The sequence below is a fragment of the Emydura macquarii genome, unplaced genomic scaffold (assembly GCF_026122565.2).
Source record: "Emydura macquarii macquarii isolate MOO-44397 ecotype Brisbane River unplaced genomic scaffold, CSIRO-AGI_Emac_v2 contig_306, whole genome shotgun sequence".
Taxonomy (NCBI): Eukaryota; Metazoa; Chordata; order Testudines; family Chelidae; genus Emydura; species Emydura macquarii.
Genome location: NW_027130443.1, coordinates 10,035,791 through 10,057,334, shown reverse-complemented (window position 1 = coordinate 10,057,334; position 21,544 = coordinate 10,035,791). Strand labels below are relative to the sequence as shown.

Sequence of the window (21,544 nt, the reverse complement as noted above, 5' to 3'; positions counted from 1 at the left end):
CAATGGTGGTAAAGTTTTACACTTCCAGGTATACACAAAGTGCAAGATTGTGGACAGTGGGTTCTTATGTCTCCCTGTGTCTGTGGACAGCGCCTACCCACTTTGTGAGTGCTACGAGAAAACAACATATAAAAAATATTACCCATGCCCATCAGCTAATACCCTGGTATTATCCCTCTAAAGTTCATACTGGCCTTGTGAAATGGACTCATTTGTTTCAAAGTTTGAATAGAAATGTTAGCCCAAAGGTTACTCAGATTCATGGGCCAAAATCAGTGGATTGCAGCAGAGATTAATTTGGTCCCATAACAGAAAATTAAAGTTTTCATATCCAGTCTCACCCACCACCACAATTCAGCTTGGATCCCAGTTGGCAACCAAAGGAAGAACAATTCCACAAGACTGAAAGCACCAAACTTTTCTCCCAACTTGAACTGTTCCAAACAAGGGAAAATGTTAACCCCACTCTGATTTGAAAAAGGTGGCATTTTCAGAGATACTTCTACAAAAAATAATCTCCACCCAGCCCAGTGGCCTGTGTTTGTGCTCTCCACTGAATAGAACCACATCTCCTTATGTGCGGGCAAGGTGCTGAGAGTGCTCAATTTTCATTGAAGTCATTGGAAGTGGAAGATGCTGAGCATTTTGCAGGATTAGGCCCTAAATTCAGAAGATAATTTTTTTCTGATCTTTTCAGACCAAATTTATTTTCTCAAGATGTTTCTCTTTAAATCTAAATGCAGCTGGGTTGGATATGGGGATGGACATGACCTAAAAATCTGCTCCCACCTCTAACTGTTTTGATAACCCCCCCCCCCCCCCCCGTATTATCCCGTGAGGTAATAATGAGGTAAACTGCCCAACGTTCCTGTCAACTTTCTACAGAACCATTGTCTAGCAAAGCCTGCAAACAGCTCCCATGTCCTCAGCCCTTAAAAACTGCCCCTTCAAACTTCAATTATGCACCTCCAGCTCCACCTCAGTCTTTGGTTTGTTATTAATCATGGAATCTAACCCATAGAAGGGACCGTTAGATCATCTAGCTTGACCCCTTGGATAACACTGGCCATTAAATTTAATCCAGTTACTTCTGAACTGAGTCCAGCAAATTGTGCTAGGCTAAGGTATAGCTTCCAAAAAAGCCTCATCTTGATTTAAACACACTTCCGGGCCTGCAAACTGCCATTTTGTTACCACTATTGCAAGTTTGTGTCCCTTTAGCTTCCAAGTCATCCCCTGAACATATCTCTCTCCCCTTTGTTTTCCTCTTTCCCCCAGTTAGGGTGACCAGATGTCCTGATTTTATAAAGACAGTCCTGATGTTCGGGGCTTTTTCTTATATAGGCACCTATTAGCCCCCACTCCCTGTCTCGATTTTTCACATGTACTCTCTGGTCACCCTAGCCCCAGTCCCTTTATTCCTGAGACACTCAGCCCCCTTTCCCCAGACCCTGTAAACCCCTCCAATTCCCATGCCTCCATCTCTAACCTAATTCACTCTAGCTCCCCATCACTTCCCCCACAACTCCTTAGCCAGCCTCCATCCCCAACCCACCAACTTCAGATTCCCACCTTTAACCCCCTCCAATCCCCACGCAACCTCCCCCTCCCAGCCCCCTCTCCAAACCCTCCGCCCCAGCCTTCCCCTCCCTGCCCCCCAACCCTCATCCCAGCCTGCTCCCTGCAACCATCCCAACCCAGACTCTGCCTCCTCCAACCTCCTCACCCCAAAGCCCCCCACGCTTTGTCCCAGCCCCTTTCTTTAACTCCCTCCCCCCCCCAGCACCTCCTCCCTCCCTTGACCGCCCTGCCCCACTTATCCCCTTCCTCCCCCTGCCCTCACCCCATCACTTCACCCCTTGCGGCTCTCTCCATCCACCCCCCAGCCCCCCACTCCAACCTCCCCTCCCTGACCCCCCAGCCTCCCCCCTCTCCAGTCTACCCCCCCACTTCACCCCTCCCCTCACCCCATCACTTCACCCCTTGCGGCTCTTTCCATCCACCCCCTAGCCCCCCACTCCGACCTCCCCTCTCTGACCCCCTCTCCAGTCCACCCCTCCCCCACTTCACCCCTCCCCCCAACCCCTCCAAGTCCAACCCCCTCCCCATCACTCCGCCCCTTCCCCTAGCCTCCCACCTCCTAGCCCCCCCCCCCACGCTTTGCCCCTCCCCGCACGTGCCCATTGAGTCCCCCCTCCCCGTCCCACGTGCCCCCCCCTCCCCATCACTTCATCCTCCCCCGCCCCCTCCCCTCACGTCCCTCTGTCATCTACCCGCCTCCCTCCTGGGCGCCGCAGCCAATGAGCGGGCGGCCCCGCATCCGGGGCTCCCCCGCCCGGCCCCGGCCCCGCTCCACACACGGCTATGGCGGAGGTGAGTGCGCCGGAGGGGCGGGGGAAGCTGGCGGGGGAGGGGGAGCAGAGCTGGGACCAGGCCCCCCCCCCCATCACCCCACCGGCCCCCCCCCTGAGGGGGGAGGGGCGGAGCCCCAGCGGGGGAGGGGTGGCTGCCACTCGGGACCACGCCACCCTCGGGGGGCTCATAGGGACCCCCCCAGCCCCGGCCCCCGAGGCTGCTCCGTGGCCTAGGCCCCAGGCGGGACAGGAGGGCCTGGGCCGGGGGGGCAGGTGGGGCTGGGGGCCAGTAGGGGGCAGCCGGTCCGGGGAGCATCTGGGGCTGGGTGGTACCAGGGGCCGGAGGGGGTAGCTGGGGCTGTGGGGTCTGGGAGGAAGCTGGGGGGTACAGCCTGCGCTGTGGGTAGTGGGCCAGGGGGCACAAGGGGGTGGAGGTGGGGCGGGAAGACTTGGGGGGGGCAGCGGCTGGGGGTTGTGGAGGGCAGCCTGAGTGTGGGGGGGGCTCAATGGAAGGGGCTTGCACTCTTGCAGTGGGTCGCTGTGTCAAGACAGCAGCACCCTCCCCCCCCCCCACCCCTGTAGCGACACCAGAGCGATGTGGGGTGCAGAGACGTTCTGCCCGTCACATCACCGCGCCTACGCTGGGGCATCCCCCGGGATCCCCCCCACCCCCCGTCGTCTCTTGATGTCCCTTTGAAACATCGTCCGCGTTGCGTCACACTGGTTACATGGGGCGTCAGGATGTCAAGCTCCTTATTGAGACACTGACTTGGGAAAAATGGCATTGGGAAGCTGCCCCCCCCCAACCCCTGTTGCATCGCAAGCTTTTCTTGAGCACCACTCATGGAGGCATTCTCTCTATGACAAGGAGAAGTAATTCGTGTCACGTTACGACGTTTGCATCAACATGTCACATGAAGAAGTTGTCCCCATCGGTGCGAGACAGTCCCCACTGCATCTTGCCATTCCCAATGGATGCAGCATCCCTGTTGCATCACAATGTTTGTTCTGAAACGTCATTTTGAGACTTCACTGTGGCATCGTCAAGTTTACCCCAGCATGTACATGGAGATGACACCCCAGAGCACTGTGACAACATCCCTATGATGAGATGTGCATCCCAAGGGAAATTTAGGACCAGTTACCATCCCACAGACTAGACTTGGTATATGTGGGATCACCACAATGAAATTGTGACTGCGATCTGGGCAATGGTTCCCCGGGGAAGACAGGAGATGGATCATATGGCCTAATATTTCTTTTCCATCGTTAGTTTTATGGACTTGCAGAGGAAAAGCTCACTATGTGGAGGTTACAAAATGAGTGAGATTCAGACATGCGTGATGGGAAATAGTCAGCAGCACTCTTTCCCCAAAACATCAAGTAAGGTGTACAAGACAGGAACAACAAGCAGAATTTCTGTAATGGGCCAGCACTAAGGGATACACTTTACGTGGCACGAAATGTCCTAAACTGGCCTGGAAAATCATCACTGTTATTAAAGCAATGAAATCTGAAGGGAAACCCTCTTCTTTCTCTTTGTCTTGCTTGTGAGAATAGTTCCAGCCTGAGGTATTTTCTTTGCTAGTGTTCTGGACATACACACAATCACCATTGCACTTGAACAGCTTTGACAATGCATGAATTCCACTTCTGCATGGAAAACTCCCTGGCTTTCTTAAAAATCTTTGTTGCTGTATCTTTAATGGAGTTCCTGGAATCTTGACTCTGAAATCAGTGAAGATATGCTCGAGTCTTTTAAGACTGATCAGCAAGCAGCTGTGTGCATAAATGCTGTGCGAGGAGGGTCAGTTTCAGGCAGAAGAAGCAGTGATTTGTGGAGAGAGAAGCTGTCAAGAGTCCTAATCCCGGTGGCCATCCAGTTTTGCAGGCAGGAGGACAACTGAGCATCGGCTCAGGCGCTATCGGAATAATCTGAGATGACCACCATGAATTTTGGAAGGTGATCAGAACTATCAGCATCACAAATGACAGAAGTATCTATATAATCATGTATAAGTACTATTCTTGACCTAGATGTAGCCATTAATACCTTGGAACCATCTCTGTCTGTTTTTCTGACCCATGAATACTTGTTAGCTTTTCTGCTCCCTGTCTGACAGGAGGATTTTAAGCATCAGACGGCAGCTTTTTCTCACTTTTTCTCATGCCATTAACAGTCAGTTCAGCCAAGAACTTTTCACTCCATGTTGTCACTACACCTTTGAGTCTGATCTTGTTTCTTCACTCATCGCTTTGCTCTGCCTGGACTTCTGTCACATGGTCTTTTCGATCCAAAAATAATTATGGTATCGGCAATCTGTATGCATCAACTTCAGCCATGTGTCTGTTAGGATTTAAGAATTGGCCATTGGCTCTGCCTGCCATCTCTGTAGTCCATTCTTAATCCACACACACCGTTGTGATTTGATTTACTTTCATTATTAATATTGTATTCATGTGATTTTCAGCACAGGTAGTTTCCATGTCCCTTAATGTCCTGTTATTACTTCAACTTTGAATCTTTCTTCATCCTCATTAACATGAAGATGTTCATAAGTATTATTGTGTATCTTTTTTACTATTAACCAATGGTACTCTTCATTTCACCTCATGGTCTTCAATACAATGTGTCCTCATTTATCCAGTGTTCTCATTGACCTCTTTTCCAACCACTATTTCTTAACGGAACAATATTACTTAGTACTTATATACAGTAGCAACTTTCATCTTTGAAATGTTTTGAACACATTTCCTTACTAATCCTCTGTGAGGTAGTACAGTCAGCAATTAGATTGTCTCAGGAAATGGGAGACTAGATTGAGGTATGTGCCCAAAGCCATAGAGTGAATGATTGTAGACCACACCTTGGTCATCATCATAAAACCAATGTTATTTACAGGAAGGATATCTATTAAAATATTCGTGTTCTTTATCGTGTCCCATCACCCCCAAGAGATGGACATCTCCCCCTTCTGAGGTATAGAGCCATCTCCCCAACTGCAGAAAACACAGAAATGACTAATCTCAGAATGGAGGCTGTCCAAAATATTTTCACCTCTTTCTTTTTTGTTATCCCATAAACTCCTCCCTTCTCTTAGCGCACACAGTTACTGGGCTGTTTTCTGCAAGACGACAAGATAGTCTCCAGAGGAACTACACTGTTGCTGTATAATCAGACACTAGGGAATGGTGAATTGCAATACACATTGCATGTTCCACTTGAGGCTACAGGCATCCTCTTTGCATTGTGCCTAGTAGACGAGGGAACAGGAGTTCCAAGGTTCCTTCAGATCTTGCCTGTCTCATGACAATTCCGCATGCTGCTTCCTAGGCGACCGGTTGTAGAAATCATCATCATCATTTCTACAAAATAACTTGCGCTCCTGCTGGATTTACACATTTTTAAGACCTGAAAGCATTAGTTCTAAGCCAGCAACCTGATTTCTTGTTGGGAAGCCTTGTATGTGTGAGTGAGAACATGAATTTTGTCCCATCTATAGTGGGGGGAGAAGAGGCCCACCATTTTAGTTTCAACTAATCCTTTGTTTTCTTCATAAAATAAGCTGTTGGAACCTAGTTCTGCAAGGTGCTGAATGCCCACAACTCTCATTGACTGAATGGAGGTTGAGGATGCTCAGCACTTCACAGATCAGGGCCATGATATATATTAATTAAAATGTAGAAATGCCAGTTTGAGGACTGACACCACAGTTCTGTTCCATGCTACGATGCTCTCAGTCAACATGATTGAGTCAGTTGATTATTCATTTGCTCCCTTCCTAGGTCTAACAAATATACAGCAATCCCAGAAATAACAGGCATTCTGGATTATTAGCTGGACCGCAGCCCACGTCGCTGCTTGAACTTCTGATTGAACACTGACTGCTGGAAAGCAGATGCCCACACTCACATCCACCTGTCCCATCCGTTATCCATTTTGCCCTTGCTACTTGCAACCGTTGGATTCCCTCCCTGCCTGCTCATTGTTAATGCCATTTGTGACCATTCAGAGTCTTTTAAATGCTTTGGGATGGGGAAAGACGGTCAGATGTCCTCCTTGCTGGGAAGATAATTTCTGATTCTACCTCTTGATGGATTGCTCAGTGTTTAAGAAAGTGCAACATTCAAACTAATGGGCCATATGCTTTCAGAATAAAGCTTGTAGCCTCCTAAAATCCTCCTCTCATGGCAATATAAGTCCTAAGGACTTTGGTTCTCAGAAAAAACTGGTGAGTGAATAGATACTAGTGACGTGATGAAGAAGAGGCACTTACGCACGCACTTAGGGATTCTGAAGTGAATGTGATAAATACAGGACAAGGGAGGCTTTGGGGGTTCCTTGAATACATCTGATCAGAAGCTCTTACTCTGACCTCTGTAGTTTTTCTTGGTTTTTAAACTAAGTGAATTACATTTGGGGCTGGAAATGTGTCACATTAGTAGGAAGATGTTTTTTATCCATGTTCGTTTTCTTTTTGAAGGCCTCGGTTGGCAGGCAGAGTCCGAGGGTGGTACCGTATCCAACCCACAACCTATGTCCTGGAGAGCCTGGCCTTCAGACTGCAGCAGGTACCAATAGCTTGAGTGTGCTTAGGTTTGTTTCTCCCATCCTACTCCGATTTCTTCTCCATCTAGTCTCTTCCCCCTGACGTCTTCTGGGCATGCAGATGAATTTAAGTACATGCTCACACAGATAGAGTCTTTTCAAATTGTGCTGCTGCAGTCTGGGGCCAAGCGTGGCTAATGGCCAACTTTCTAATCCCTGCAGTTGTGTCAATGGGCTCAGCTGACCACCGATTCACCCTAGCTGAGATCCTGTCACAGAATTATGGTGTACGAGAAGAGAGGGAGGAGGAAGAAGATACACAAGAGAAAGAGAAGTCTTTAGAAGAACTGGAAAAGAGCTTCAGTGCATCTCAGGTAAAGGCAGCAAGAGAGGGGAAGGGGAATTGTCTGTTGGATTTCTTGTCTGTCTTGGCAGATTATTGAGATCAAAGGTCTCCACTGAACCAACACTCAGGGAGAGCTGCTTGCTGGGCCCTATATTTAAGTCTCCTAAGCATAAGGCCTTGCTTTGACATTTGGATGTGGGGGATCGGATTGCCCAAGGGACCAGTAATGAGCTCTGGCATCTTCCACTTCTAGGGCTGCCCCGTTCTCTGTGTAAATCAGGGATCTAGTCTCCAGGGCTGTTAGCTGGCACCTCTTCACCAGCATGAAATCCAGTGTAAAAAAAAAAAAACCGCCCTTGAACCTGTTGCTTTGGGATAAATTCCCAGGTTTGTCCACAGCTTGGGGAAGTAAGGATTGTCGTTATGGTTTCCTGCATGATAAAGCAGCGCCAAAGACAGATCAGAGGAGCAGAGTTGCCCTGACTGCCTCTGCATATCTCTGTGTTTACTGCAGCTGGTGTTGTGCTCGGTGGTTGTTCCATTCCTGATGAAGCTTTGTCCTCCTCTCGCTCAGAGCAGGGAAATGCCATTCGAGGAGCTGCTTGCACTGTATGGCTATGAGGCATCTGGTCCGATCTCAGAGCAGGACAGCGACAGCAGTGATATCCCTCGCAATCTGCCAGACATGACCCTGGATAAGGTAAGGGCAACTTCATGGCCATTTGCTAACTACTGGCAAGTGAAGGAAGTAGTGCATCCCAGGGTGGTGTGGGGCCTAGAACAAGGGGTGTCTAGTGAGTTAATCATTCAGGGGGCTAATATATTCAAGACTCTTGAACTCCAGTCAGTGGGAATTGGCTAACCTACTGATCCCAATGTGCAACAGGGAACATCAGCTACAGAGGAGCTAACAGAAATAGGGAATTCAGAGGAGACCAAAGAAATAGTGATGGTTACAGAGAGCAATGAACTACAAATCCTATTTGGAATGTAGTTTCCTTCTCTTTTGCATGTGTTGTGAATCTAGGGAGATTTGCAGGAGGCCTCATCTCTGCCTGAAAATCTGTATCCCCCTCTAGTCCCAGGAAGGCCAGGACTCATGCCACTCTGTAGAAGAGCCACTGGAAGTTTATTCCCTGCCAGCACCTCTGGAGGTCCCCCATTCTGGGATGGGCTCTGCGGAAGGTGCTCCTTACCCCTCCTCCCTGCAGCATCTGCAAGGAGCCACTCTCCTCTTGAGCCTCACAGTGGGATCCTTAGGAAACAGGCTTTTGGGGATGTAGGTAAGGAAGGTCTATGGAAAGCCCCGCTGGGGTTGAGATGATGCACGGAGGCAGGGATCTTGGCCAGGGATGCTTTACTCTAGGCCTCCCCTCCCTTTTTTTTTTTTAATTTAAAAACATTTTTCACTTTCTTGTTGTTATTAAAAGGAACAAATAGCGAAGGATTTGCTTTCAGGGGAAGAAGAGGAGGAGACGCAATCTTCGGCCGACGACCTGACTCCGTCCGTCACGTCCCACGATGCATCGGACCTTTTCCCAAACCAGTCTGGCTGTATGTGTCACTGATTTCTAACGTACCTTTTGTACTTGGAGGTGGCTCAGGAGGAAGGGGCAATTTTTTAAATTATTTCTAAAGTTTTGGTTCCTGAAATTCCTTTTGACCAACTTTTGAGGTTGGTCCTGGAAGTTGGAGATAAACTCAACCCTCCTGATGTTACTGCAGGGCACAGACAGAATTAGACCGTAGTGATAAGAGGAGTTGAATTTTATGGTTCAGGGTGTGAACTGATCAGCTGTAGGCTCAGGAAGAAATTCCCTCCAGCTGCAGCTTGTAGCCTCAGGGAGGTGAGGACTTCTGTTACATGCCCAGCGTGGACTTTTGGGACAACGACACAATCGGTGAAGTGGATTGGGATGTTGGGGTTTTTTGCCTTCCTGAAAAATATCACTGCCAGATGCTTCCTCTGTAGCATCCACTATCAGAGTAGCGAGACTGCGGGTCTCACCTAGTATGACAGCAAGCAGGATTCCTGAGTAGGAGGACCGGTGACCTGATCTAGTATGGCTAGAACGAGTTGTTGCAGATTAGTAGAACCAATGGTCTAATCTAGTATGGCAACTCCTATATTCCTCTGACTTTAATATTGGGGGGGTTTGGAGAGCCAAAGCAATGGAGAAGCTCAGTATAGAATGTTGATTAGGCGTCTACCCCAAATCCTGCAAAATTTGGGAACTGTGGCTCTGCCGACTGACCACTGCTCATGTGGCAAGGACCTGGGTTTTTTGCCTACAGAAGAGAATAAAAGAGAATGTGGGTAAGTGGTTCTGAAGAAATGGAGCAGGCTCAAAACAACTCCAGGATGGGAAATGAGGGGAAGGAGAGCGAATCTAGAGGTATTGAGTGTGGATATTAACCAGCTTGTAACTGAACAAGTAACTTCTCTTTCCTCAAAGCAAACTTTCTCGCTGATGAAGACAAAGAGCCCTGCTCTTCTCCATGTGCTTCCTCCTCGGCTGAGGATTCTGAAGAGGATTCCATCCCGTCCGAATGCAAGAAGGTGAGTGATCTAAGCAGAGGTGCCTCCCTGGGGAGCTAACGCTCTGCATTCAAGTTTAAGAGAGCCATGCAGCTCAAGGAAACCGTGAAACCCAAACTTGGGGTGCCTCCTTGGGGACCTCACTGTAAGGCTTCTGTTCTCTGGGCCTTACGTTCCGTGCAAGACCATGACAGACGTACCGTAAAGCGCACCCTGTAAGCTATGTCTACGCAACCGGTGTCTGGGAATATTCTCACAGTGAGGGGGATGCTGTACTTCAAAATTAAAAACTGCAACTCTTAGCTTAGGGGAGGGGAGTTGTGTTGCTGCATGCCCAGGACGGGACTCTGGAGAACTATCCTGTGGAAGCAGAGAGTAGACTCCTCTTTAGATTCACAGCAGGCTGAAGAAGAAGAAGCAGCAAGCTGCTGTATCTCCTTCCCTCCAGCCTTAGATGATGTAGGGTCTGGGTATAAATCTTCAGCATTGAGACCAGGCTTAAAATCATAGTGTCTGCAAACTATAATTTGTTTGAAAACCCCTTCATAATTTTTCTAACGAATAGGTAGGATCCCCCTAGTGCAAACACTAACAATGTGGTCCGCTGGTGTGTTTAATAATGCAGGTTAAGCTTTGTTCATCTCCAGGTCTCTGAGATGATTCCAGTACAAACACGTAACACAGTCGCCTTGTATTTATTTCCTTCTCTGTGATGATTTTCAGGAAATCATGGTTGGACCTCAGTACCAGGCTGCTATTCCTATACTCCACGTAAACAGACTCAGTGAAAAAGGTGAGAGACCTTCCTTGCCCTGACAGTAACATTTGTGCTGCATCTTGGCTGGATATGGGGTCCACTGATCTGGATAGTTGACAGAGTATTGACTCATTAGCTGACGTTTGCATCTCTAGATATAATGTCTGTATGTCTAACAATACTCATTCCTCCAAACAGAAGTGGGGCTTTTAGGAAGAAGTGTGGAATAGTTGTCACCAATGTGCTCTCGTTTGATTCACAGTGTGATCAAGTATTTTACACAGGACTGTGCATAGCCCTAAAGGAGCCAGCAGTCTTAGCTGTTTGCAATGCAAACACAGGTGCAGTTTGCTTTACATGATCTGGCAGTTTGTACGCACTGCAAGATTACAATTAAGGTAGAAGATGAAAGTGTCTTTAATTTTTGGAGTCTCTGATAACAGTTTCATAGACTTTAAGGCCACAAGGAACCATTGTCATGTTCTAGTCTGATCTCTTGCACGCCACAGGCCATAGGCCTTTCCTGAAGTTATTTCTGCTTCAAGTCCAGTAGTTGGGGTTGAACTAGAATGGATCTGTTGGAAAAACATCCAATTTTGATTTAAAAAATGCCAGTGATTGAGACTCCACCAAAACCCTTGGCAAATTACGCCAATGGTTAATTACTCTCACTACTAAAAATGTGTGCCTTCTACTCTGAATTTATCTAGCTTCAACTTCCAGCCATTGGTTCTTTTATACACCTGTGTTCTTTGAAGAACACATTGTCTCTACATTTCTGGCATTTCTCAAGGCAGTGAAGCACAGCACAGTTAAGATTTTCAGATCATTTTATTTTCCATACTTTTTGGTGTTTGGGTTTTTGTTAAAACTTTGACTTTCCAGGGTTTCTAATGTATATGGGTTTTGTTTTTAGAAAAATGCAGTGTTCTCTTAATTTTGTTCCTGAACACCTGTGTTTTCATGCTTAATTCCAAGTGATCAAAGTTTTTAGCCTGAGAATTTTCTTGCTTTTTCCCCCTCTCTGCACATCTCTAAGTAATCACCAACAGGAGCTTATTTTTGGGTTCAGAAGCCATAAAGTGATGAACGCTGCTCCTCCCCTGCCATGAGTCTTATATTTAGACCTCTATGTCTGCCAAACTCTTTGTCTTATTTGCCTCAAAATTTTCCTGAAAAAACCTGATATGAAGCATGTAAAATTTCTGGTGGATTGGTCTGGGTGTGGCAATGTTGGGGATATGAGTCTCAGACATGGCCAAAGAAAAGGTAATGCCTCTCAGTAATATTGTATTTGTGTTTCACTTTCATCAACTGGCAAATGATACCATTTATCTATACATTTTCATACAAAATCCCCAGTGTTGATCACAGTTTCCAGTTAGAAAGGATCTTTCAGAAGCGGAGAGGCATTTTGGTTTTCAGAGTATGTTCAATCATTTATTAGCCCAAGACTCTGCACCTGCCAGGTGGACCTGAGATGTAGTCTGCTACGTGAATGCTGGCTCTGTGGAAATGACTCACTTCCTCCTTCATTCTCTGTGCCTGGTGGACCTGGGCAAGTTAGGTTAAAGGGTACACTGCCTACTAGTTTTAGGCTCAAATTTAGGACCCTATCCTACAGGATGCTGAGTGCCCTGAACTTCCACTGAAGTTAATGGTAGCTGAGGGTGCTCAGCACCATAGATCTGGTGTCACATTCTCCCTTGCCCTCACCATGTGCTGCACGTGAACACCGGTGCAAAGTGGATGTAAAATGCGACCAGACCACAACCTTTCCGCACTCACTTTGCTCTGGTATTAATGAACGTGCCAGGTGAAGGGCTGTGGAGAATCAGGCCTTTTGACTTGAAAAGCAAACAACTAAATAAATGAACTGTACATTAGGTGCCAGTGGTTATCAAGCCTTATATCTGAATAGAAATGTTTCCATGACTTTTGTTTTAGTTCATTGCAAAGTCTTTGTTTGCTGTTTGCTTTGTTTTCATTTAAACAGTTTCCTGCATTGCTGTGAATGCATGAGAGCGCAACAGACAGCTGTGTGCTAATGTGAGAGATGGGAAGGGGCTAGAATCCCAATGCAGTGCACTCCTGCTAGTCTGTGCTGGCAGAACAGCCCACAAGAGGTTATTACAAGCCTGCACAATTTTGTGCCAGCAGCTAGGGGGATTGACAGCCCAGGCCAGAATTTGACAGACACGGTGGTTGCTTAAAGCCACCTTTGCTGTCCCACTCCTGTGCCCAGAGCAGGAAAGGGCACAGCAGAATCTGGCCTAATAAAGCCACATGCATCAATTGACAAGATGTCCTCTCATAAACCCACAGAAGTCTTGAGTGTCAAAAAGCCTCCCCAACCACCCTTTCAGGAAAAGCTGAGCAACCAGAGAGTCCTTCACCGTGCTCTGAAAGCCAGCAGTCTTGGGCTAATCAGACTAAAGAGAAAATCGGGAATCAGCAGCTCTCCACTCTCCCGTTTCAGGAGGGAAAACACCCTGGCTCCAAGTCTAAGGACCTCCACTTGAGCGTCCCATCTGACCATAACTGCCAGGCTGGCTCCCTGAGACTTCCTTTCCGATCCACGCACGGCCCACCCCTTGACAGCGAGGGTGCTCTCTGATTGATCAGTTCATTTCAGACATGCCCTGATGTTCCCATTAGCCTATGAGAATGAAGATCAGCTGCTGTGGGACCCAAACATCCTCCCTGAGACTGAGGTGGAAGAGTTCCTGTACCGAGCAGTTAAGCGGAGGTGGGACGAGGTCTCCAGTGCCAGTCTGCCAGAAGGAGAGGTGGTGAAGGACAATGAGCAGGTGAGCATAGGAACCGGGGCTCTGCGTAGTCACCAAATTCTCTGGTGTCTTGGTGTGTGGACAGAAGTCAAGTAGCGCTGGCCATGGGGGCAGGAAGGATCAGCAGGGAGTTTCAGAATTGATCATTTATTTATTTCAGCAGGGAGGGAGGGAATCTCACAAAGATCCTAGATGAGTGAGACCTTCCTTCTATCTGCTAATCTCCCTCTGCGGTCCATCACACCTGCTCTGTGGATCAGACAGAGGGAGCCTTTCTTGCTGAGCCTGCTGCTGTCTACTACATCCTGCTGGGCTGAGGAGCGAAAGGAGAGCTCGGGACTTGACTCAAATATTCCATATGGGTTGTGTTGCCACCAGATTGCTGAGCTGGCCCGTTTAGACTAGTATTTTACTTACAGCTGACTGAGGACACACACACACCTTCTGTCACTAGACTCCTCCCCAGATAGCGCCGTGCTTTATAATTTAGAGCCTTGAACGGTGGAGCAATCCTTGCTGATGGTCTGAAGGGGGGCAGTGTAGATAAGTGGCTCCAGAAGAGACCATCTTGTCTGGGCAGGTGCAGTGAGCCCCAGCTGAGTTTGTTAGTGGTACACGGGTCCAGTGCATTTAATCAGCAGTTCTCTGTTGCATTGCATAGGCTCTCTATGAACTGGTTAAATGTAACTTCAATGCAGAAGAGGCACTGCGGAGATTACGATTCAACGTGAAGGTCATCAGAGGTGAGAGACCCAGGTGTTTAGATTCTCTTGCATGCTCTATCCCAAATGTCCAGATTCCTTCCGCAACTCCAGTAGTCCTTGAATTTCTGTCTGTCTCTCAGTAACCCTGGGGTTCTATGAACGCCTAAAATCCTGTTTCCTTGTGCTGCAGATGAGCTTTGTGCCTGGAGTGAGGAAGAATGCAGAAATTTTGAACATGGGTTTAGAGTCCATGGGAAAAACTTCCATCTGATACAAGCTAACAAGGTAAAGATTCGTGTTCCTGTGTCACAGACTGCGAAGAGCTGCAGGAGTGCATGGTAGTGCTGGGAGCATACGTTACATTTCACTTAATCTGGGGAAATTAGGACTGCTGAGTTCTAATCCCAGCTCTATTGCTGATTTGCTGAGTGGCCTTGAGCAAGCGCATGAGTTCAGTGCATGTAGTTGGTACTGTTCACTGCTTGATTTCTCTCGTCTGCACAACAGGGAAAACAATACTGACTTCCATCAGAGATTGTGAGGCTTAATTCATTCATAATTAGCTGAGGATCTCAGAGTGCTTTGCAAACACTCTTCACCCATCCAATGTTTCTGGGTGTCAGTGATTGTGGAGTATGGGTAGTTTGTAGAGTTCAGTGGGATCCTTTGGAAAGAAAGATGCTTTATACGGGGAGTCACTTGATCCAAAGAATAGGGCATGAGACTGAGAGTCAGGCGATTCTTGACCCTGCCACTGACTCACTGTACAACCTGGGTCAAGTCACTTGAATACAGTTCGTTGTCCCCATCTACAAAGTGGGGTGATGGTGCTGACCCTTCAGGGATTCTGACTGATCACTCCCTGCAGGTTCGCACCCGGTCAGTGGGTGAGTGCGTGGAGTACTATTACATGTGGAAGAAGTCGGAACGCTATGACTACTTCACACAGCAGACTCGCTTCGGAAGAAAGAAGTATGTCCTCCACCCTGGAGCCACGTGCGTGGAATATTCTCAGACTAAGATTAGTAAACATTATTTCCCAGCGAGGCTCCCTGTCTCAACCCGTTCCCTGCTTCAGGGACTTTGATTTTAACGCTCTCCACCATAAATCTCATGAGATGGAAGGTCTCCCAGTTGGGAGGATCCTGGGGGGCTTGAGGCCAACAGACACATATGTTGCATAGAGAGTGCAGCCCATTGTCCCGCCACGAGAGAAAGCAGCCATTTGTCAGTTGAGCTGGGTGGGCATTTTTCCAGGAAATATTTTTCATTGGAAAATACTGATCGCAACCAAAACTTTGTGGGAAAGGGTCGGTTTGGGTCAATGTCTCAGTTTGAAAAATTGGGTGGGAGAGAGTTTCAAAATGATTGAAACGTCTTGTTTTGACATTTTTTTAACTGAAAACTTCTGGTTTTTGTGTGAAATGATTTTTTGGATAGGAATAAAAGCTAATTATAATCAAACTAGTTTTTGAAATAAAAAAAGGTCGAAATTGAAACAAAATGTTTTGAAAATGTCAAAACAAAATTTTTGACCCAAACCCAAAAATTTCTCGGCTTGTTGGTTAGCAAATGTTTTTGAGATGTTGCTTTTTTGTCCCTCTTTGGGATAGGAAAAGATATCATAATCTTGACAAGTTTCCAGGGACAGGAAAACTATTTCCCACCCAGCTCTGTTTGCCCGCACACGATAGCTGCAGCAGGCCGTTATAGCAGCTCTGGGAAGCGGATAGCTCACTGGGGAGAGTGGTTGCCTGTTACATACACTGTGGGAGGAAGTGAAGTCTGTAGGTCTCTGGGGTGCAGGGCTTAGCAAGTATCGGAACACAATAGGGCCCAGTTCTGATTTCACATATACTGGTTTAGCTCCATTGGTTTCAGGGGGGGTTGTGCCAATGCAAGAACAGAATGGGGCCCCATAGACCTTGAGGGGAAGGATGTTTTCTGCACGGCAAGCCTGTTGCCACGTTGCTCCCTGCGCATGGTGCTGAGAACCTCCTAGTTACCTCCTGCATTGTCCTTGGCAGTGTGTTAAGGGGGTTCTTGATTCCCCTTCTTAACCCCACCAAGTGGATGGTCACAACGCCATCTCTCCCCCTGCAGGGATTATGTGGATAACGACTTGGACGGGGGTGAGGTGGAAAATGCCAGTCGTGCTCGGAGCTCCCCTCCGATTCCCTCTGCCACTGGCTGCCTGGACTCTCACTTCAATCAAGACCACCTGGCAATTGAGAGCACAGGTAACTCCTTTGCCCTCCTCCTGGGAGCTGGGAGATGGAGGCCTGCCCTTCCCACCGCTCTGGGATATGGAGCATCCATTCGCCCTTCTCTCTTGATCTGCCATCCAGCCCTTGCCCTTCTCCCACGGCACATTTGCAGGTGTGCACCAGTTATTGCAGCTCCATAACTTCCACTGGTGTGAACCAGAGCCTGTGAAGACACTAGCACAGCAGAAAAGGGTTGAATGCTAAGGGAGGCCGCGTCTCTTTCCCTAAATCAGCCCATCCCAGTGTCAGCGCGTGAGGCTGAATTACCATTGTTGGGAGCTCTGCGGGAAAATCTAAAGGAGTGGGGAATAATCTGCCTCTCCTACCATCTCTTAAAGCTGGGGCTTTCCATATCCACATCTGGGGGGAAACACCCTGGGGTGTTTTTGGAGGTAGGGGATCCTAGCATCCTTGGAGAGTCACATCACAAGATCACCTTAATTTCCATAGAAGCACTGATGTTCCCCCCCATATGCTGTCTTACCCACCTCCCCACTCCACACATGGGAACCGCAGTAGCAATAACAGTGATAAACTGACGGATCTCGGCCGATACCATTAAGGAGCGAGCAATCGTGGCCATGTCCAATCTAACTAGATCGTTATGGTCAGTGGATGTGAATAAGACCCTCTCTAGTGTAGAATGGACTCACTCTAGCTTTCTCTCGCCTGCTGTCCTCCCCCTGTCTCTCTATCCCTCCTCCTCTTCTTATGCTATACAGAGCCTCTGAGTGTTGAAAGTGCAGCCTGCAGCTTGGGCAGCATGAGCGAATCAGGCCAGGCTTACGAGTGCAGCACCCCCTCGGAGACAAACTGTTCCTTTGACCCTGTAGAGGACACGTCCTCGGGCGGCATCTCGGCCACTTGCACACGGCATCCAGTTAACCCTTCGGAAACGGGGCTTTACCAGCTGCCGCCAGCGGGACCAGGCCTGGCAGACAAGCAGGAGACATTGCAGAGCTCCGGTGAAACGATAACTATGGACTTCACACTCCCCGGATACATTAACGAGGGGTTGCCTTTAATTTCCAGCCGTGTGGATTTGGACAGGGACCCAGAGGCAGTGGTGTCCCCTGCTCAAGTGTCCTTATCGGTCACAGATTTTGGCATCATCGGCGTTGGAGATGTAAATAGTTTCCTGGCTGCTCACCAGGCCTGCCCGGGGCCCATGGCTCGGTCAGAGCCTTTGTCACAGTGAGAATTTCCAGTCATGACCTTGTGAGAGACCGAGCTGCAACTTTGACCCGACTGAGTGAATTCCCTCGACTTCCCTGTTCCACGGGGCCAGTTTGGAGCTGTCGGTCGGAATCTGTCTTTCCATCCTCCTTGATGTTTTGGCATCTGTCCTTCCCAGGCTACAGTGAAACCAAACGCCTGCCTGCTTTAGTGCTCTCCGACACACGTGCGCAAAGCTGATGGGAGGTTTTAGGGGGGGAAGGAGTCCAGGAGCCCCGTCCCCCTGGGGTCGCCACGAGCAACACCGTGCGGTCAGACAGCCTCTGCCCTGAGGATGGTGGAAGTGTCCAGTGACACCAACAGAGAGTGCTTTCTCTGGGGCAGGCTGGTTGCAGAGTGGGATGTTATTGAGGATGGGGACGTGTCGTTTGCACTTTTGGGGCTGGGACAGAGAATATAATCGGAGGTACAGGTGCTTAGGAAATGGACATGAAGCACAGTCAGTCCAGGCCGGAGGGACTGTCTGGATGCAGAGATGGACGCATTGGTGCTGAAGGTGGGGTGGAGAGGCGTGGCCAGTCACCCTCGGATTTTGTGTTGCAATAGAAGTAATTCTCTCTCCTTTTCTTTTCTAAGAGCGGCAGCGTGCCCGTTGAATTGTTAATCTGGGGGCACGCATGTGTGTTGAGACTGTTTTCAGACCTAGGTCTCCATCGCTCCCCTCCACTGCCAGGTCCAGATGAGAAACAGCCTGTCCCATCCCTTCCCAGACCACTGACTGCAGCTTCAGCTCTTGGAAAGTAACATTTAGTGGTGGGCAGCCTGTCTGCACGTTGCCCTCCTCTCTCCTCTCCCAACACTAACCATAGGTTGTGCTGCTCCATGGAGAACCAGAATCCAGGAATAAGGCTGCGCTGGTAACAGGGAGTTTCTAGTCAGACTGGCAGTGGACGACATGGTCTGTAAAATCCCTGCTTGCATTGCAAACGGGTTAAATCCGGATGAACTGCCTGCAGGACTGCCTGGCTAGTTTCAAACTGATCTATCAGCTAGGGAAAGAGAGGAGTGATCTGTGAATTGGATTGTGGGACTTACATTAGAATTCTACAGACGTTGATACAGAAGATAGGGTGCTGCCCTGAGCATGAGATATATGTGCCTGGGAGATGGATGCACCAGTCCAGCTATCCTGTGCTAAGCAAATGGCCCGCACCAGTGTCAGACAGGTGCATCAAACCTGGGCACTTCCCCTGGTAGCTGGTGCAAGCACAAGGCATGTACCTGTGTGCCCAAAAGGAGAGCTTTCAGCCCTGGTAACCCATCTGAGCACATGGCAGTCACCCCTGGCAGGACAGCTTGTCTCCTCTGAGCATCTTCTTTGCCAGCATGTGTGAGCACCTGGCACACGCTTCAGCCAGGAAGGTATGACCTGCTAGCACATGGCGTGCAGCCCTGCCAAGATGCTGCATCAGCCCTGGTGTTCAAAAATGTAATGTAAAGAAACTATATTTTGTAAGAGAAAAGAACCTGTTAACCCTTGTGAGTGACGTCAAGAAAATGACCGAGGGGACTGAGATGGCAGCAGGAACGGCAGCCGCTGCTTAAAGTGCCAAATGAGACGGGGCTATCTGTGGATTGTGGCAGCCCGATCCCTCTCCGCTGCTCTGCACTATCCAGATTTGGGGGTTGCTGCTGGCTGAATTCTCCCCGCTCCCCCAGGAGCACAGGCCCGCACACGGTGCGTCTACGCGTACGGTGGCATGTAGAGTACAGACACTGCACACCCAGCTAGCAAGTGTAGATGGTGAGGTACCGCTTAGGCGAGTGGTGTAGAGTTCCGGACACGCCTCAGCGCCCAGGGTATTTACCCTACGCAGCTGTCTACTTGCCCACGCGGCGCTGCCCTCTAGGCCGCTGTTTTTACCAGTGTAGCGTCCTGCTGCCTCCCTGCCGCCGGAGCCTTTCCCGGCCACAGCGAAAGGCTCTGGCAGTGGGGAAAGGCTCTGGCAGCTCCCGCCTGCTGGAGCCTTTCACTGCAGCGGGTGGCTACACGTGTAGGGCCTGTGTTCACTCACAGTGGACCTAGCCGCGCGCACACATTTCTCTCTCCTTTTTCCGTTGAGGGAATACTGCTTCCGGCCCGTCCATTCGCGACTGCAGTGGCACATGCTCCCTTCATCCAATTGCTTTCCCTTTTTCGTGGGAGCTGCTTTCAGGCCAGCACCCTGAAGCTCGTTCTGTTGCTGACGCATCTGAAAGGACATCATCAGCCATCGTGGGCTAGGTCCTCCCTTGAATGAACCTGGGGAGGCCGTGTTCAGCTGCGCACTGTGAGTGTGAAAAGGGTGGAAAATGCTACTGGGCACAATGCATTTTACACCCACTTCGCACTGCGGTCAGTGCCTCCCCCAGGTGCAGGGTGACATAGAATCAGACCCCGTCTCACATAGCCCAGACCCCAGATTTGTTTCATCCACTCTGTCAGGGACTCTGCCTCTGGCTGGCTCAGCCGAGGTGGTGAACTCCAAAGTACAGCTGCTTTGACCATGCAGTCAGTTTGTGAAACAGAGGTGCTAACCTGGAGGTCGCCCCATCCACTGCTCCCACCTGCTGGAGACGGGACACAAATGTGAGCTGCCTGCGCCTGGCCCAAACCCCTCAGGCTGTCCTTCTCTTGTAGGGGTTTTTCCTTTCTGAAGGGAGAAGGAGTGAGTGGGATGGGAGGGCGTGTGGAGAAGCTCTGAGGTTTTTCCAAGGAGGGGGTGCTTCCAGCAGCTGAGTAAGTTGGAGGAAATTGACAAATGTTTTTTCTTTTGTTTGTTTCATTTTTAAGCCTAATGAGGAATGGGGGGGCAAATGTCTCTTATTTATGTTCTTCAATGTTGTTTACAGATTCGAGCGGGGTCTTAAAGCGAATTTTTCCACACGACTTGTCCGGGGAGGGACAGCAAAGGCCGGGGAGGGGGAGTCAGGTTTTGATTTGGTTTGGTTTGGTTTAGTTTTTCTTACGAAGCACATTTACTTTGAGTTGCCGGACTCTCACCCCTCCCCTGGAGGCCCCGCACTGTGAAGTGATACTGCCTTGAAAACCCCTCGCCGTTATTTATTTAATTAAAAAAAAAATCTGATTTGAAAATGAACCGGGGGCTCGTCTTGTTTTCCGAGGCTTTGGGCTGTTCCAGCCCTTTGGGTGGCTGTAACGATAAGGGGGATAAGCTGCCAGCGAGAGGGGCTGTTGGCTTTTTTTCACTGCTGTGCACCAGTGAGAGTGGCAAGTCGGGGGTTTCCTTCGTCTCCCCAGGCCAGTGCTTGTGTTAGCAGGAGATGAGTGTCATGCATGCGGCGGGCGGAGAGAACTCTCCCTAGAAGTATTAGGCAGAGGAGTGGCTCTGTTTGCTCAGCAGTGGGTCTTCTCCAAAATAAGGGACTTTTCAAGGCACATTGAGGATTAATCTTAACAGGCGGCCGCTGTGGGTGGTCTATTCCTGTGGCTGCCAGGTTGGACTGCGAATTCACATCTGCTGTGGATCCATTAGGGCCCATAGTGCAGGGATTAATTTGATGGCCCTGAGAGTATCATGATGAAGGCCATAAAAGTACCGATGATAATCCCTAGCACTTTACAAAGGAGGGCAGTATCCTTATCCTCCGGTACAGATGGGAAAACTGAGACACTGAGCGGGAATGTGACTTGCCCAAGTCACCCAAAGCAGAGACAGGGATGGAACCCAGGTTTCCTGAATCTCAGTCTAGTGCGTTATCTACCAGGCAATGCTGCTTCCCTTGAAATGGGATAGTATGGTAAAACAGCCAGGTGGCAAAATAAGGTCCAAGTTCAGTGAGCCCTTCACCTGCCTCCAGAATGGATGCCTGCCGGCTCTTAATCCTTTCTCTGCCACTCTGTCCCTCAAAAAACTGCATCCCAACTCTTAGATTTACAGCTAGGCTCTCCCTCTGCCTGGTACCGCCTCAGTGTACAGCGGTACTGGCTTGCACAACAACTTCCCTGCTAAGAAAGAGGAAGCTGAGATGTCTGCCTCCCAGCTTCCTGCGTCTTCCCTTG

The 21,544-nt window shown here is 49.1% G+C and overlaps 1 protein-coding gene across 1 annotated transcript; it reads left to right on the top strand.

Moving 5' to 3' along the window:
- Window positions 1–2,348: 2,348 nt before the first annotated feature.
- On the top strand, window positions 2,349–20,481 carry MIER2 (MIER family member 2). Its single transcript, XM_067558773.1, has 13 exons — window positions 2,349–2,373; window positions 6,839–6,926; window positions 7,126–7,277; window positions 7,824–7,949; window positions 8,680–8,803; window positions 9,706–9,809; window positions 10,512–10,581; window positions 13,204–13,355; window positions 13,996–14,077; window positions 14,229–14,323; window positions 14,907–15,010; window positions 16,142–16,278; window positions 17,028–20,481. The coding sequence occupies exons 1-13, from the start codon at window positions 2,365–2,367 to the stop codon at window positions 17,501–17,503; spliced, it is 1,719 nt and encodes a 572-aa protein (XP_067414874.1). The 5' UTR covers window positions 2,349–2,364; the 3' UTR covers window positions 17,504–20,481.
- The last annotated feature ends 1,063 nt before the right edge of the window (window positions 20,482–21,544 follow it).